At 34.1% G+C, this 16,955-nt stretch overlaps 2 protein-coding genes across 3 annotated transcripts; one reads left to right on the top strand and one right to left on the bottom strand.

Annotated features, from left to right (window-relative positions):
- The first annotated feature begins 452 nt into the window (after nt 1-452).
- On the top strand, nt 453-7,977 carry LOC133699289 (V-type proton ATPase subunit a3-like). Of its 2 annotated transcripts, XM_062122494.1 has the most exons (18): nt 455-835; nt 1,220-1,264; nt 1,530-1,652; nt 1,737-1,844; nt 2,558-2,668; nt 2,789-2,962; nt 3,657-3,794; nt 4,052-4,159; nt 4,260-4,367; nt 4,499-4,647; nt 5,241-5,394; nt 5,631-5,791; nt 5,883-6,089; nt 6,214-6,397; nt 6,490-6,573; nt 6,719-6,909; nt 7,192-7,251; nt 7,347-7,977. In XM_062122494.1, the coding sequence occupies exons 1-18, from the start codon at nt 680-682 to the stop codon at nt 7,549-7,551; spliced, it is 2,466 nt and encodes an 821-aa protein (XP_061978478.1). In that variant the 5' UTR covers nt 455-679; the 3' UTR covers nt 7,552-7,977. The 2 variants fall into 2 exon arrangements, 1 of the variants encoding a protein (XP_061978478.1); XR_009843269.1 differs by lacking the exons at nt 7,192-7,251; nt 7,347-7,977 and having other exon boundaries at nt 453-835; nt 6,490-6,638; nt 6,719-6,857.
- Nucleotides 7,978-8,679: 702 nt separating this feature from the next.
- On the bottom strand, nt 8,680-12,009 carry LOC133699426 (probable cysteine protease RD19B). The gene is made up of 6 exons (XM_062122667.1): nt 11,881-12,009; nt 11,520-11,653; nt 10,360-10,885; nt 10,016-10,135; nt 9,291-9,537; nt 8,680-9,188 (listed from the first exon to the last, which is right to left on the bottom strand). Exons 1-6 carry the CDS (start codon nt 12,007-12,009, stop codon nt 8,911-8,913), a joined length of 1,434 nt encoding a protein of 477 aa, XP_061978651.1. The 3' UTR covers nt 8,680-8,910.
- Nucleotides 12,010-16,955: the final 4,946 nt, after the last annotated feature.

The following is a 16,955-nucleotide window of genomic DNA, read 5'->3' on the forward strand; positions in this document are numbered from 1 at the left end:
CAACCATAACAACGATCGCAATACTAAACACACATCAGTTAGAGCAAAATATATTTCACACCTATATAATGAGGCTATTTTACTCATAAAATGAATGATTAATGTTGTAAAATAAAAGATTATTATCGTATATTTTTATGACATTAAGATATTTTCATCTACTAATATTATCATAATTAATCTTATTCAAAAAGATTAATTTGGAATCCATATATATTGGGGATTATTATTATTATTATTATTATTATTATTTATGGAATGCAATGTCTGTATTCGTTATTTATCTAAGACGAAACTGAAAGGAAACGTCCTAAAATAGGATTCTCTTATTTTGTTTTTTTGTTTAAACAAGTGAAATATATAATCCAATAAAAAAAAAACAGAAAAAAAAAATCCAAGGATATAACTGTAAAACAACCAAATCTTGTACGCAAGGTGACGTGGTACGGTGGTAGTTCGCTTAAAAGAAAGTAGAAGAAAATCGACATCTCCTCCCTCTGTTCCCTCACGTCTCCTCTGTTATTTTTTTCTTTTCTTTTTTTTTTTAAAAGAAAACAATTTCACCTGATTGAATCAGTAACCCCGTAAACAAATTCATAAAAAATCTCAATCAATCTCTGTGACTTGCGAGATACAGAGAGAGAAATCGAGTCCAGGATAGGAGAGGAAGGGAAAGGAAATGGCGGCGGCAAGAGTAGCAGGAGGAGGATGCTGTCCGCCGATGGATCTGTTCAGGTCAGAAGCGATGCAATTGGTGCAGCTTATCATCCCTATCGAATCTGCTCACCACACTGTCTCTTACATCGGCGACCTCGGTCTCCTCCAATTCAAAGATGTCCGTACACATTCCTCTCTCTCATTTTTGTATCCGTCTCTCCTTATCTTCTTCTAATTGATGCTGAATTGATTGTTCATTTATCGAATTGGGTTTCTTATTTATTTACTATTATTTTCCGTGCTGCTGGTAATCTTTCTTATTTGTAATTAAATTATAATTAAATCGAAATTCGAAATGTGATTTTGTGAAATCTGATGGCTACATGGAGAATAAAAAGGAGTTCAATAAAGACTGCAACTCCGTTCTTTTTTGTTGTTAGGTTTTTGTTTTTGTAGGTAAATTATTGTTTCTCTTGGGATTGGCAGTTAAAGAACGTGATGCGATTGATGTGATAATTGATATTGAGCTTTAATTGTGTTTTTATTTATTTCCTGTTTGCAGCTCAATGCAGATAAGAGTCCGTTTCAGAGAACTTATGCTGCTCAGGTGTGTTTATGTTCCGAGTCCATTTCAAGCTCTTACCTATTTTGAGTTGGAGAAGAATTTTAAATGCATATTGTACTCTTAATCACTACTATTTTCATGGATTGGGAGTATCTCATGATTTAGTATCTGATAGCATTTTCTAGTGTAGATTTTTTCTCAGACTAAAGTGTACATTAGATATCTGTTTTATGATGCCTTTTTATAATTGGTAATGGAGTGAGATTTTAGTAGTGGAAATGTTGATCCCCCCCCCCCTTCTTGTAAGATCAAAAAATTTGGAGAGATGGCTCGAAAGCTACGGTTTTTCAAGGAACAAATGGAGAAGGCAGGTGTTACACCTTCAACTAAACCTATGACACAAACTGAGATTGATGTGGATGACCTAGAGGTATGCTACAAAGTTGAATGTGCTGCTAGAAATGTTTTAGATGGGCCATGCCCTTACTATTTCGCTTTGTTTTGGTTGTCACAGGTAAAACTTGGGGAATTTGAGGCAGAGCTGGTTGAAATGAACACAAATGATGAAAAATTACAGCGCTCTTATAATGAGCTTGTGGAATATAAGCTTGTCCTCAACAAGGTATGGCTATTTTTTGTTTTGTGACCCATTGGTAATCATTCTGCTATTAGCACTTGTAGACACACCATGGAGAAGGTGGCACTTCTGATAATTTTAAGCAGACATGCTGTGACTGGTTTATTTTAAGGTAAATTGTAAACTAAACTTGGAAGAGGGGAAAGAACACATTTCCTGGAGCACACATAGAAATCATTTAACTGACGTAATGGATATCAGTAGATAAAGGAATTCACCAAATGATTTTTTCTTGTATGATGTCTAGTGTTTATATTTTTGAGCCTCTTGTTCAAGTTGCATTCTTAAGCAACCTTGATTGACAGATAACGGTGCATGTCTTGGATTTCATTAATTAACCAGCCTTGTTTGCAATGATTGAGAAACTCAATTGTGCTGTAAAACCAAGTTTCATAGTTCCTGTGATGTGTGCTAATCTAGTGTTATAGAGTGGAGTCAAAATGCTATCAACAGTCACTTTTCTTTATCAAGTCTCGCAAATTTATGTAACAGGCATCCATTTTTCAACTCTTTTTTTTTTAATGTTTTCAGGACTTCATATTCTGTCATTACATAATCTGGGTCATGATCATGCATGGCCCTACTTTGGTGCCTTTTCTCATCAGAACTTCATTTATGTATTAGATTTTTGTTTGCATATCAGCAAATGTTACAGTAATGCTGGGTAATAATCAAGACAATGATCTTTTTTTTGGTAGGCTGGTGGGTTTTTCTCTTCTGCCTTTAGCAGTGCAACTGCTCAGCAAAAGGAAATAGAATCCCAACAAACTGGCGAAGAATCACTAGATACTCCTCTATTACAGGACAGAGTATGAGTTTCAATTACTTGTTAGTTTATCAATGTCTCTTTATCCTATTTCTAGTGTAGCAGTGTTACTTGATCCTCATTTTGTATTTGTAACAATAATAGTTGATTGGCTATTCTGTAGGAAATATCAATTGAGTCATCAAAACAAGTAAAGTTGGGGTTTATTACTGGCCTTGTTTCCAAAGAAAAGTCTATGCCATTTGAAAGAATTATATTTCGTGCTACCCGGGGTAATGTGTATACCAGGCAGGCTGCCGTAGAGGAACCTGTCATTGATCCTGTTTCTGGAGAGAAGGTTGATTTTGGTTGCATTTCTGCTGAACATTTTATTCTTGTTGTTCCTTATACACACTCATGTATCTATGACACAGAAACAATAATGAACTATTGTGCATCATGTCATCATTTCATCTCTATTAGTGTAGCTCAGTTGTAATTCTCAATTTTAATCTATTAATGAAAATTTACCCAACTGCTGTATCCCATTTGTACATGTCCCTTGCACTGCTCATGCCCATGCTAACTTATACTAGTCAGCCGCATATGATATATCAGAAGTTTGTCTGCTGCACTCGTTGATGCATTATATACACTTATACAGTCCTAATTGCATGAAGGCTGCTGTAAAAGTGGCTCACTGAATGGCTTTGGCTCTGTGATGACATAATGTTTCTTCCTGTAAATTGTTTCAAGTATCCAAATCAAATCAAATCATATACTATTTTTTCCATGCAAATTGCCTGAGTTTTAGTATATGATTCACTTGTTTGTTTGTTTGATTCACAAACATGTTAATCCAGCAGTAAATGTTTTGTTAGATTTCTAGTTAAAATGTGAGGGCTATGTGTGATTTATTAAGTCACTGGTTCCTTTCTTTATTTATTGTTTAGTGGATGAATTCTGGACTTCTTGGAGAAAATGAATTTGATTGTCACCTATTTTTGTTTGCCACATTAACATGTTTGTTTCTGATTTGTGAATGTTGACAGGTTGAGAAGAATGTATTTGTTGTCTTTTATTCAGGAGAAAAAGCAAAGACCAAAATACTAAGAATTTGTGAAGCATTTGGTGCAAATCGTTACTCTTTCACTGAGGATTTTGGAAAACAAGTTCAAATGATCTCTGAAGTACGTGCTATACCTTTGTTGATGTTTCGTTCTCATTAATGACAATTGCAATTTTTGCTCTTTCCAAGTCTTGTCACACTGCTGCTTGCTTCTTTACATGTATTGACATTCTCATTTTTCTCCAAACATCTTAAACTTCCATTGTCCATATATCTAGATTGTTATTATCAGACATGTTCAACTGCTTTATGCATATGCTATTAACCTTTTACCTTTTTCTGATTGATTATGATATGTCCACTCACTTCAAATTGCAGGTTTCAGGAAGACTTGCTGAGCTGAGAACTGCTATAGATGCAGGATTGCTTCAGAAGAGTAAATTGTTGCAGACTATTGGTGATCAATTTGTGCAGTGGAACACTTTGGTCTGTTCATAGTTGTATTTACTCAATTTTGTTGTACATGTATGATATTTCACTCTTTAGATCATGTTCAGCCACTAACAATCTTGTTGAACTCATGAAGGCGAGGAAGGAGAAATCCATCTACCACACGATGAACATGCTCAGCCTGGATGTGACCAAGAAGTGTCTTGTTGCTGAGGGGTGGAGTCCTGTTTTTGCTACAAATCTGGTAAATCCTGATACTAATTTTTAATGGGCATTGTTTTGGGAAATCTTGAATCACATTTCTGAACTGATACGGACCATGAAACCTTTCGAATTGGATTGCATATAAAATAAGTTTGAACTTGATGTCTGCAGATCCAGGATGCACTGCAGAGAGCTGCATTTGATTCCAACTCACAAGTTGGAACAATTTTCCAGGTTCTACATACATCAGAGTCACCACCTACATACTTCCACACAAACAAGTTTACTTCTGCTTTTCAAGATATTGTTGATGCGTATGGGTGAGTTTCACTCTTAAGGTCATTCTTGCTGATGTTGCTTTCTTGATTAATATGCTAGATCACTACCAACATTGTTACCTATTAAGTAACCTAATCGATTTTGATTTGTTTTTTCCTTTCCCTTAAATTTATTTTCCAATGATGACATTTAGTTACATGTTCCTAACTATAAAGAATGGATTAGAAAGAACTGATTGAGAGCAATCAAATGTCATGAAATTTAGGTTTTAGAAACCTGATAGATCAAAACAACCCAGGTAGGAGTAATGCACATATCAGCTCTGTTTACTTGCATTTAAATTGGCAACACATCCATATTGTTTGTGCCACATCATGTAAGATGATCTAAACAGCTGCATGCTGCACAATCCAAATGCATGGAATGGGTTCAGTTTTACATACAATTAGACTTGGCTAGATTGTTTAGGAACATGCCTCCCTATTTTCTGTACAAAATATTGTTTAGTTTGCTGTTGAATGTAGCATTTACTTGCATGTGTGCGCGCCGAACATTCATATGCCAGTTTTGCCTGTTTTCGTTCTGTTGAAATTAGTAAATTCAAATAAGATGATTTTGTTTTACATGATTGCAGGGTGGCTAAGTATCAAGAAGCAAATCCAGGCGTGTACACTATTGTTACATTCCCTTTTCTTTTTGCTGTCATGTTTGGTGACTGGGGGCATGGAATTTGCTTGTTGCTCGCAGCATTAGTCTTCATAATCAGGGAAAAGAAACTTTCTGGCCAGGTAATCTCTTGGTAATTTTGATGGTTGATAGGACATTTTATACTTTGATGTCTAGCTTGACTATTGTATTGTTCTGTATTGAATGTTGACTTCTCTTACTATCAGGATTGGCTTATCTCAGGAAAAGATTTGGCTTGTTCTAAAAGATTGTCATTTTTTGCATGCCTTTTTTTCTCTAGATTATATGCATCCTGGTGGTTAGCATCTAAAAAAGTTATACATGTTTTGCTCATCAGAAACTTGGAGATATCACTGAAATGACCTTTGGTGGTCGTTATGTTATCCTGATGATGGCACTCTTTTCAATTTACACTGGTATTATTTATAACGAATTCTTCTCAGTCCCCTTCGAACTATTTGCTCCATCAGCATATGCATGCCGTGATCTCTCTTGCAGGTATTTGATTTAAACTTACCAGCTATAAAATCTTCATTTACTGTGCTCTTTCAATTTTCACATCACAGTCCCATGCGCACTTGTTTTTCAGGGATGCTACCACAGTTGGTTTGATAAAAGCGCGCCCCACTTACCCATTTGGTGTAGATCCTGTATGGCATGGCAGCCGCAGTGAGCTGCCTTTTCTCAACTCTCTGAAGATGAAAATGTCAATCCTTATTGGGGTTGCTCAAATGAACCTTGGAATCATATTGAGTTATTTCAATGCAGCATACTTTAGAAACAGCTTGAATGTCTGGTAAGCTTTGAAAAACTCAATTGCTGGCTGCTTCAGCATCTTTCATTTTTTTTATTTTTTTCCCCGACTGGAGTTTTAAAAATGCTATGTTCTCTAAAGCTGGCCATTGTCATGCATTTTCCAGGTTCCAATTTATCCCCCAAATTATATTTTTAAACAGCTTGTTTGGCTATTTGTCACTCCTTATCATTCTGAAGTGGTGCACTGGTTCTCAAGCTGACTTATACCATGTGATGATATACATGTTCCTGAGTCCAACAGACGAGTTGGGAGAAAATCAGCTTTTTCCTCAGCAAAAAACTGTACAGGTGGACTCCATTTTCTGCTGCCTTTTACTTTATCTTTCATGTATATGAGATGCGGGCATCCTACTAATTCATCTTGTATATTCTGTTTTCAGCTTGTGCTATTACTATTGGCCCTTGTTTCGGTACCATGGATGCTACTCCCAAAGCCTTTCCTTTTAAAGATGCAACACCAAGCTGTATGATATAGTTCTCAACTACCAAGTTTCACAACATGATTTAAAGTATATATACATGTGTCTAAGTATGTAGCATGCAAACCATAAACAAGAGCATTATAATTTGTTCTCTCCTTATCAGTTCTGATTGTAATGTTTTTCCCAGAGGCAAGGTGAATCATACATGCCACTTCAGAGCACTGAGGAGTCTCTTCAATTGGAGGCGAACCATGATTCACATGGTCATGAGGAATTTGAATTCAGTGAAGTTTTTGTACATCAGATGATACATACCATTGAGTTTGTACTGGGAGCAGTCTCAAACACAGCTTCATATCTTCGATTATGGGCCCTAAGGTTTGTCATTTGAAAATGAAGTTAAGCAGCATTTAGTTCAAATTTAGAGTTAAAAATTAGATTATGTTGCATGCATGATTTTTGTTGATGAGTGATCTATGTATTCTTTTGATAAAAGATGCATTGATGGAAACATCCTCTCTTGTCCTTCTATGATGTTGAATTCCACGTAGTTGTAGTCATTTCTCTATATTTCCAAAAAATTCATCTTTCTGTTTGATGGTTATTTGATCCCCTTGATGGGAGCTAATTGTACGCTTTATGTTGCCTCTTCTTTTACAGTCTTGCGCACTCAGAGTTGTCTAGTGTATTCTACGAGAAGGTCCTTCTCCTTGCGTGGGGGTATGTTAATGCTTCTTATGATGTTGTGTGGATGCACACGCCAATTATACTCAAATATGGATGCTAGCTAATATTGTGTTTTACATGGGCCACAGGTACAACAATATTATCATCCTTGCTGTTGGTGCCATCTTGTTTATTTTCGTAACTGTTGGTGTATTGCTGGTGATGGAAACTCTGAGTGCTTTCTTACATGCCTTGCGTCTTCACTGGGTGGAATTCCAAAATAAATTCTACGAGGGAGATGGTTACAAGTTTTATCCCTTTTCATTTGCATCAGTAAATGATGAGGTAGAATGATACCACCGATTTACAATCATAGCTGCTGCCAAAAACGGAAGTCATTGTGTATGGGCATGGATTTGTTTGCTTGTTTTTCATGGGAACATGATGAGAGGTGATTGGTATGTATGTATGTATCTTGCAGGGAAGTTTGAGGAAGCTTCTGTTTTCGGACCTTTGCTTATCTTGTCCAATCCTTTTATTTGTCTCTTGTCCAATCCTTTATTTGTTATTTAAAGGACCAGGCAGCTTCCTAGAGGTGAAGTGGTCTTCTGTATGTGATGGCAGCTATGGCCGAGTGTAATAATAAGGTTTTTTGATTTATTTAAACTTTCCTTCTTGTTAATATGTGGAGAGCTAGAATCTATAGTTGTGTGCGGAAAACAAGACTTTATCCGCTTGTATTTAATGGAACGTCTGGATTTTACAGCGACTTTTTATTTATTTATTCTCTCTTTACATTTTACTTAAGGGCTTGACAACAATCTCGTCATGCTCGATTATTTCGAGTGTGGTTGCGGGTGCTTTTCAAATAGCTTTTCATGCTGAAATGCATGCCAATAATGTTTTTTTATTTTTTAAAAATCATTTTTGACATCAGCACATCAAAACGATTCAAAAGGTACAAACCGCATTTAATTTTAGCAAAAAAAAAAAAAAATTTTCAAATTTTGACGAAACACAGATACAAACGCAGTACCAAACGTTCTCGACAACGGAACCAAACTAGACCTAAGGTTTTAAGAGCAGATCGATTGTGGTTATTTATTGCTCATGACAAGAAGTCTTGATTTTCTGTTGTCAGTGGTCATTTTTGAGGTGTCCAAGGCTATTTTAGAGAGTTGATGGCATCTGCAGAAATCAAGTTTCCCTCATGTCGTGTTCATTAGCATGATTAGAAGCGTTCTTGGGGATGGCGACCGTACGAATCCGATTAACACTAATTATCTAGTCACTGTTGGCGATGATTCCTGCATTATCAAGCAACGATTGAATACCGAGCTGCTATCTTCTGATATAGGGTTTGTCGACTGAACTGATTCCATAACGCAGCATGCAGATCAGTCCGTATGCCGCATTGTACAAAATGTTTAATCTTTTCTTAAGCACTATGGTGACATGATATCGTATGTTGCCACATCAAAATAGATGAAAAAAGACAAGCATCATTGCAAGTCTGCAAAGGGTTTGATTGCACTAGAAAGACAAACGACATAGTACAGCTGCTTTTGCAGACCCAAGGCATGGGAAATTTCAAAGAAATTTCACTATCCTATGATTTGATTGAAAATGGTAGGCATCTAGATAGATATGTATGACTTAATGTAACCTTATTTACAAAGATCCAAAGCAAATCAAATTATTAGGATTTGAATCCTACTGGGAGCTGGTCTGCACAGCAGCAACAGTTGAGACCATGGAGTCTACTCCGCAAACATTGCGACCCCTGCAGATCTTGTAGAATCCATTCTCTCCCCACTTTTCTCCCCAGGAGTTCTTGATGATCCAGTATGGCTTATCCTTCATCCTGACAGGAGAATAGCCAGCTGAACCATATCCCACCAGCAACACTCCATGATCCAGCCTCCTTGAGCAGATATACGGGCACGACACTCCTCCAATGTATGTTTGCATGAACACAGCATTGATGGCCACTGTATTAGAGCAAAGCAAGGAGTTATACACAACTAAACACTACAATTGTGGGCGTCAAAAGAGATATAATCACTCAACCAATAAAACTCAAGTTCATTTACCTGCAAGAGGTCCGTTTTTCACAAGATTTGCGGCAATTTGATCCTCGTCAAGGGAAACAACACTAAAGTTGGCCACTCTTGCTGCAACCTTGTTCTTGTCAAATTTGCAAGCACCACGATCAGTACCAGTGTAAGGATAGTCTTCCTCGCGCATAAGACCACCAGCTTTGAGAGTGTACTCAAAGGCGCTATTCATCAACCCACCATTGCATCCAGAGTCACATGAACCTGGTTCTTCAGGATCACACTGCATATAGGAATGAGCTGAATTTTGAGAACACGAAACAGCTGATCTATTAACCACCTTACTGAAAAAAAATGTGATCCAATGAATTGTTTTCACTTCTTTATTTCTCATCAAAATGAAATTAATTCCAGGCAATATGTCAACAAATTAAGCAGTTACTGCATGCGTTGAACCATCAACAGGAAACTGCAAGGTTTTAGAGAACATTGAATCTGCAAGTCTAACAACCCTAGCCAGATAGATACTTATTCAATCCTTTTATTTATAAACTTGATGATTTTGAAGATTGAAAACAAACAACCTCCAGTGACTCCAATAACATAGCAAACAAACTTTTTTCTCTTCCTTGCTAAAACCTTCAATAAAAAAGGAATCATGCTTCAAGTACCCAAAGTAGTCATGTGCTCAACCCTTTAAAAAAATTATCATGAAACATAAATAATTAAAAACTTAAAAGACTAGTTGCAAAGAATCACACCTCATGATCGCAATCCACAAGCTGCTGCTCACTGAGGCTAACAAGCTCTCCAGTTGCAAGAAAGTGGGCACCCTCCAAAGCTCCCGTGGCACTAAAACTCCAGCATGACCCACATGAACCCTGACCCCAACAAAACAAAATCAACATCACCATATTAATCTTGATAACCCCAAATAGATGAATCATCAATAAATAAATAAATAAATAACAGCTAAAAAATCACTAATTTAGTATAAGTCAACGCTTGACACCCCACCTAAAACCCATCTTTGAAAAAAAAGAAACCCATCATATTACAATTAAAAACACGAAAAAAGTAAAAAATCAAGATTAAAAAAAAAGACCTGATTTTTAATAGGACCAACAGCTCCTTTATCTCTCCAATCAAAATCCTCAGGCAAATCACTAGTAGGTAGAATCGGAGCTTCATTCGCATCCTTAGGCAACCTCAACCTGCGCAACCCTAAAACCTGCTTTCTAAACTCCGCCGGAGTCAAATCGGAGAACTGAGTCACTCCATGACTCGCCGTTGGGTCCAATTCCTGATGACGCGCCGCGCGTCTCAGATTAGCCTTGAATACCGAGAACCGGTAATCATGCTCTTCCTGTGAGCCGTAGGATTTCTTGAATTTACTCTTGAACAGCGAGAAGTGATGCTGCTCTGCGCTTAACAGGTTTGACGATGACGCATCCTGACCGTCCACTACTTCCCTGATCAAGGGATCATCACCGTTGAGTGTCTCCGCATGAACTGCGGAGATGAAGAGGAGAGAGAGGATGACGAGGAGAGAGAGATCGAGAGACATTGTTGAATGAAGGCAAACACTCACCGAGAGAGAGATTTTATATAGAAAAAAATTTCGTTTTTGTTTTTATTTATTATTATGATCATTATCATTATTTATTATAGGTGTAAATATACGAATGGATTGCGTGGATGATGAGACAAGGTACATATATCATCCCTCAAGAATCAATTTTTATTATTTAGTCCAATTTGTCTCTCTTCCTTAGGTTATTTTCCCGCAAGAAATCACCTAGATTCTACAAAGTCATGGAGAAGGCTCCTCTATAAAGTAAAGGGCTTAATGTCGCCACGAGTCGAAACTTTAAGGACCATGAATGGAAGTAAAATAGGGGGTGGGTGGAGCTTATCTAACAGTCGTAACGGTGGGTATGGGCCTTTTGTTGCTTCGGGAGACAGGAAAGGAAGAGGCAATAGGAGAAGGACACGTGGTAGAGGTGAACCGTTTCACTTTTGAATGGTAGGTCCTTCTTTTTGGACTGACGGTTTCGGACTGGGAAGTTATTTCTGTTTCTTCTACTTGTTGGAAAGTGTGTGAAAATGGGCTACAGAGGCCCATTGGTACAGGGAAAAGTTTTAGTGGGCTGGGCTGAATTTTCGCTTACATGTTGTCTTTGGGCTCCTTTGCTATAACTTCTTATGAAAACCTTTTTTCTTAATTTTAATTAAAAATTAATTTTAAAAAAGCATTAACAATACACAAAGGCTTGACAAGGAGCTACGTCCCAAAGTTTATGGACGCCATGGCTGAATGTTGTTTTGCTCGTAGCATTCTGTGGAAGGTAATAGGCTCTCGCTACGCGGAAGGGGAGTCCACGGCAGTAGCTTGGAGCCTGTTTTTGTTCGACATTGCATACAACATTACAAACGGAGATTGCTCTGTAAAAAAAGAATCAATCGGCTCCCGTGTTACGCCGCCGTTGTCCATTAGTGATGGAGGGCATCTCGGGGGCCTGGCAAACAAGTAAATAGATCGTTGGTTTTTTTCCTTTTTCTTTTATGCTTCTCTTCCTGTGCAAATTCCTCGATTGAATCAACAAATATAAATCAAGATTCATACAGATATATGCCTCTTAAATGTAATGTGTTGATCTGGTGATGCAGCTTGGCACATCCACGGCCATATCACTCTGCAAATCGTGAGGCCAGTTTTGGTCATGACGTTTTCGATACGAGGAACAGAACTCATGCTTGCTATAGCTGGGATTGCAACGAAGTTGTTGGAAATTTGTTTTAAATAAATAAATTATGGGTGATAATGTTTCAAAATATATAATGTTAAGGAATTTACTTCTCGCCATGTTTGGATGATGGATGATCATGTTTTCATATTCATCTTCTATTTTCCATAACTGAGGATTTCAGGAGTTGGTAACGAGGACTGAATTTCTTGCAAAACAATCTCTTTTTAGAGATTTTAGGGACCCTTAATAATTAAGTCGGTGATTTTATTACAAGGAGTTACAATAAATGAACATTAAATTCTAAAAATAAAAAAAATATGTTCTTAGTTTATGTATTATAAATGTTGAGAATAAATTGTAAGAGAGTGAAGATGACAAACCTCCTTTCTAGGTTGTTCAGAGAGTATTTATAACCTTAAATTTTTCTTTTTCTTACTCGAGAGGTCATAGGTCTTCTCTTTCTTCATATCCAAATGGGGGGAAGACCCTTACAATCAACATTAATATTGATTGTAAGTATTTCCTTACATGGTATTAATTATTGATAGGAGTATAATGTACCTATAGAAGACAGTCCTACATCAATCTGTACGCGATATTAACATCGATGAGATCAGCCCTTTAATCAACATTAATATTGATTAATGTATGGACGACTCTAAGAGGAATTTTTACATAGCAAATGTGTAAGGAGATGAAGACCCTAGATTCTCACTTTGGGTGCTTGTATCCGAAGGAATTCTTGTCTTAAAAAGGCATTGATTCTGGCATCTTGGCTTTATTATGTATCCAAGCCCAAGGGGATTGGGTCTGACATCTCTCTAAACCCACAAGAGCTTGGACTGAAGGTGTAGCCAAGCCTAAGAGGGTTAGGTCTGGCATCTCATTAGACCCACAAGTGTTTGAGCCTTGTATGTAGCCGAGCCTAAGGGGTTAAGTCTGACATCTCTCTAGACCCACATGATCTTGGACATGACCCGTAGCCAAGCTCAAGGGGTGTTGGGCCTGACATTTTGTCATACCTTCTTGCTATAGGGTTTTGGGCTCTGTATGCTTCTATAATGGATCTTATTTCTCTTGGTCCCTTTTAGTCATGAGCTTTATGAGAGAAAAAAAAGGTTTTCAATATGAAATACATCGATCCATCAATAATTAATTCTTCAACATTTTAACTTTCAAAATTCACTATAAAAAAAAAAAAGATGAAGGAAGAGTTTTTAACTTGTATTTTTTAGATTTTTCCACACTCTTTCTTACCTCATTTTTAGTGTTTTTATTTCTTTTTATGCTTTGTTTTTTCTCCAAAATCTAGAGTTTAGGTTCATCTTGTTAAGAGATATTAAGTTATATGATTTTTGGTTTAAAGGCCTTATTTAGAAGTGCTTCTAAACCAATATGATGTTGGAATCTTGAAAAGCATATTGTAAACATTCTAGTTGCACAAGTGAGGAATAATAAAGTTTTAAGGATAAAGAATTCATTTTGGACAACAACAAAAAATTCATTACTTTAATGTGTTTTAACAAGTAAATACCCTTCTTATTTTAATTAAAAAATTATTATTTATTATTATTAGCGTGTGTGTGTGTGTTACAAGTTTGAATATATACTTAGTATGCATGCTAGAGTTACATTATTATTTTTGTGTTGAAAGCACTTTTGTCTTTAGTTATGCTTATCCTTTTAGTTTTAAATATGTATAAATTCTAGATTTTTATTGGACATCTTTTATTTAGCATGCCTTTATAATAATAAACTAAATATCTTTTCTTACTGGTCTATTATTCATATCTACAAACTTTGGATCTATGATGGCTTTACTCTTTATATTAGACTTTATTTAGTTTATCATGTGGGAAAAAATAATATTAATTACATAGATTAATTGTTAAAGAGATTTTAGCATATTTAAAATTTAAGTTATAATTTAACTTTCTTTTAATTTGCTATATTCTCACATATAAATTTATTTCAATACTATATATTTTAATTTATAACCTTTTGGTTTACTTATAACTTTATGTTTTTTTTCTTTAATTAATTTTAGAAGTTGTTATATATCTTTTTTTAAAGTTATAATTTATCTTCTAAAATTACAATTCATGCAATTTATTTGAATCTCTTTGAGTTGTTGCATGATATATATTTTATGAACTAAACTTTTATAAACCATGTTTATATCTTTGTTTAGTTTATAGATGTTATTTGCAAACTTGTTGGTAAAATCATGCATTTTGTCTTTCTTGTTTAAACATAATGTGTTGACATAATACATGTTTAATTTTAACTAAAATAAACAAAAGTGTTTATTTTTTATCTTGTATAATTTAAATATTTTTTTATCAAGTTGCTTTATTTCAAGTTTATATTATTTTAATTGTTTGTTGTGGAGCTGAAATATTTATTTATAAATATTATTGGCTATTGTTTTTATAATTTATATCACGCTTTTAACTCAAGAATTGGTTTTTCTAACCAATATTGCTTTGGTAAGTACTACTTCGGTAGTGAGAATTCCACCATCACCTTTTGTGATGCACAGTAAAAAACCTGAAAAGTTTAATGTACTGAACTTTAAATGGTGACAACATAAAATGTTGATTTACATGCCCGTCTCGAACTTGGTTAAGTTATTGTAAGAAAAAATGTTAAAGTTGTCAAATAATGAATTTAGTTTCATTATTATAATAGCTTTAGACATAGCGAATCATAGTGATTTCATGCATAAAAAAATTATATTTTGAATAGATTAAATAATACACAATATGATGTGTATAGTTTAATGAAAAGTGAAAGATACTTCGAAAAGTTTTTAACAAAAAGTTCAAGGTTGAAGTTATCGTTATAAAAAGGTTTATAATTAGCAAATTTTTAAATCTAAAAATGACATCAATGTTATCTACTCAGATTTGTTCATGTATATAATATTATTAATGTATATGTTACTGTTTACATATACAAAAAGCTGGTGCAGTTAATAGATATTATCTAGTAAGTTCTATCTAATTAGATTAAGTTTTAAATGGAGTCTTTCAATTTTTCTCAAGAACTTATTTAGTGAAAGTATTATTTACACAAAAACTAATATGATTGATGAGTATTGTAATTGAATGTTTGAGCGTAAATTATGGATACAAATATAGTCTACTGTTTGGATGGTGACTAATATGATTAATGAGTATCATAGTTAGTCACTTGGTAAGTTCTCAAATAATCTTACAAAAATAATGCTTACGGGGTAGTGAATTAATACAAATAAATTGTGCAAATCACGTAGGTAAAGCAAAGAAAAATTTAAGTATGTGAGAATTTAAAATGCAAGAATTAAATGAAATACAATGATGAAAATTATAATACAAAAACTTAAATAGATCACGACTACATAATATGATGCTGAAAAATTGAATAGACCACAACGATGAAATTTTAATATTAATATTTGAATGAGTCATAACAATAAAATTTAACTTATGATATATTAATTGTCCCTAAAAGAAAAATGTACTATGTAATATTGAATACACCATAAACAGGTATAAGAAAAATACAAGATGGAAAAATATTTGAATATGCTATAAATAGGCATAAGAAATGAAGTTATTAAGATAGAGAAATATTGAAATATATCATAAATGAGCAAGAGAAACATTTGAATTGGAAAAATAACGGAATTTGCCACAAATGGATATACAAAATATTTAAATTGGAAAGAAATATTGAAATGTATTATAAATATTTTTTTAAAACAATATATTCAAGATAAAAGACATAATTAAAAGGGTCAAATTGAATGTAAGATATATAAGAATAGAAGAAATATATGTGTAAGCTAAAGATGACCGGAAGTATACTACATTTTAAAAGAATTTATATGAATAAGTCATAATGAATATCATAGACTTGAAATTAAAATTGATATTAATGAATCAATAATGATATAATGAATAATATAATAAATTAACAAAATCAATTGATCAAAATAAAATAAAAGCTTGGAAAAGTCAATAAGTCATATAATTGTAATGGAGACATAAAATATGGCAAAAATTAAAGGTGTTGTGAAATAAAATGATGGCATAACTTAATTGTGCCCAAAGGATAGAATTGATATGGATAAAATGCGATGTGGAAAGAGAATATGTTGTGGAAAAGTTACAATAAATCTAATAAACATAAAAGAAATGAGTGAAAATCATATTGAGATGAGTTATGAAATAGATGTTAAATCAAATAGTTGTTATATGTGTGATGATAATACTATAATTTGGTTAATAAAACAGAAGAGTTCATTAGTGATTGAAGATGAAATATTAAATTAAAAAAAATACAGATTGATATGCTTATAGAATAAATTAATGATATCGGTTATATTTATATAGTTGTAAAATGTAGTAATTATGATAAGGTAAACACTTAAGGAAACTTTTGTGATCTTATTTGTTTTACAAGTGTTTTTTTTTTAAGGTCTTAATTCAAAACACAAAAGTTATCAAGCTACTTGATTATTTTTATCGGATAGATAAGATATATGCTATTATTTTCTTATGATTGTATTGAAATCAAGCTTATAAATGTAATTTGTAAGGGTTGTAACCACACAAACATGTCGGTATAAATTTATAGATGGTGAACTAGAGACTATTTTTATATAGAAAAAAAATACCTAAAAATCCAATGTAAGCAACAATTAAAAAGATAATAATTATATAATAGGGTATATGTATTACGTTGAGTTAATCGGGTTTCAAAAATCATGACCCGTTATCAAATTTATGATATTTATTTTTTAATGTTTTTTATTCACTATCACTTATAATATTTTCATTATCTACTTTAATGAATTAGTTTGTAAGAGTTTGGGACAGCCGGGATTTTACTCACTCACCTGAATCTACAAAATATACTTTCCAGTGGTGGGGTTTTCTCTAATAAAAAAAAGGAATTAGTTTGT

Source organism: Populus nigra, chromosome 7 (assembly GCF_951802175.1).
Source record: "Populus nigra chromosome 7, ddPopNigr1.1, whole genome shotgun sequence".
Lineage (NCBI taxonomy): Eukaryota > Viridiplantae > Streptophyta > Magnoliopsida > Malpighiales > Salicaceae > Populus > Populus nigra.

What these genes read in the sequence shown, in the direction of transcription:
- LOC133699289 (XM_062122494.1), top strand. Translation starts at nt 680, where the DNA reads ATGGCGGCGGCAAGAGTAGCAGGAGGAGGATGCTGTCCGCCGATGGAT. An exon ending in GTCTCCTCCAATTCAAAGAT is followed by an intron (nt 836 to 1,219) that starts GTCCGTACACAT and finishes TCCTGTTTGCAG; the next exon opens with CTCAATGCAGATAAGAGTCC. An exon ending in TGCCGTGATCTCTCTTGCAG is followed by an intron (nt 5,792 to 5,882) that starts GTATTTGATTTA and finishes CTTGTTTTTCAG; the next exon opens with GGATGCTACCACAGTTGGTT.
- LOC133699426 (XM_062122667.1), bottom strand. Translation starts at nt 12,009, where the DNA reads ATGAGTTCTGTTCCTCGTATCGAAAACGTCATGACCAAAACTGGCCTC. An exon ending in GCTCCTTGTCAAGCCTTTGT is followed by an intron (nt 10,886 to 11,519) that starts GTATTGTTAATG and finishes TAATAAATAAAA; the next exon opens with ACAAAAACGAAATTTTTTTC. An exon ending in GAAAAACGGACCTCTTGCAG is followed by an intron (nt 9,189 to 9,290) that starts GTAAATGAACTT and finishes GCTCTAATACAG; the next exon opens with TGGCCATCAATGCTGTGTTC.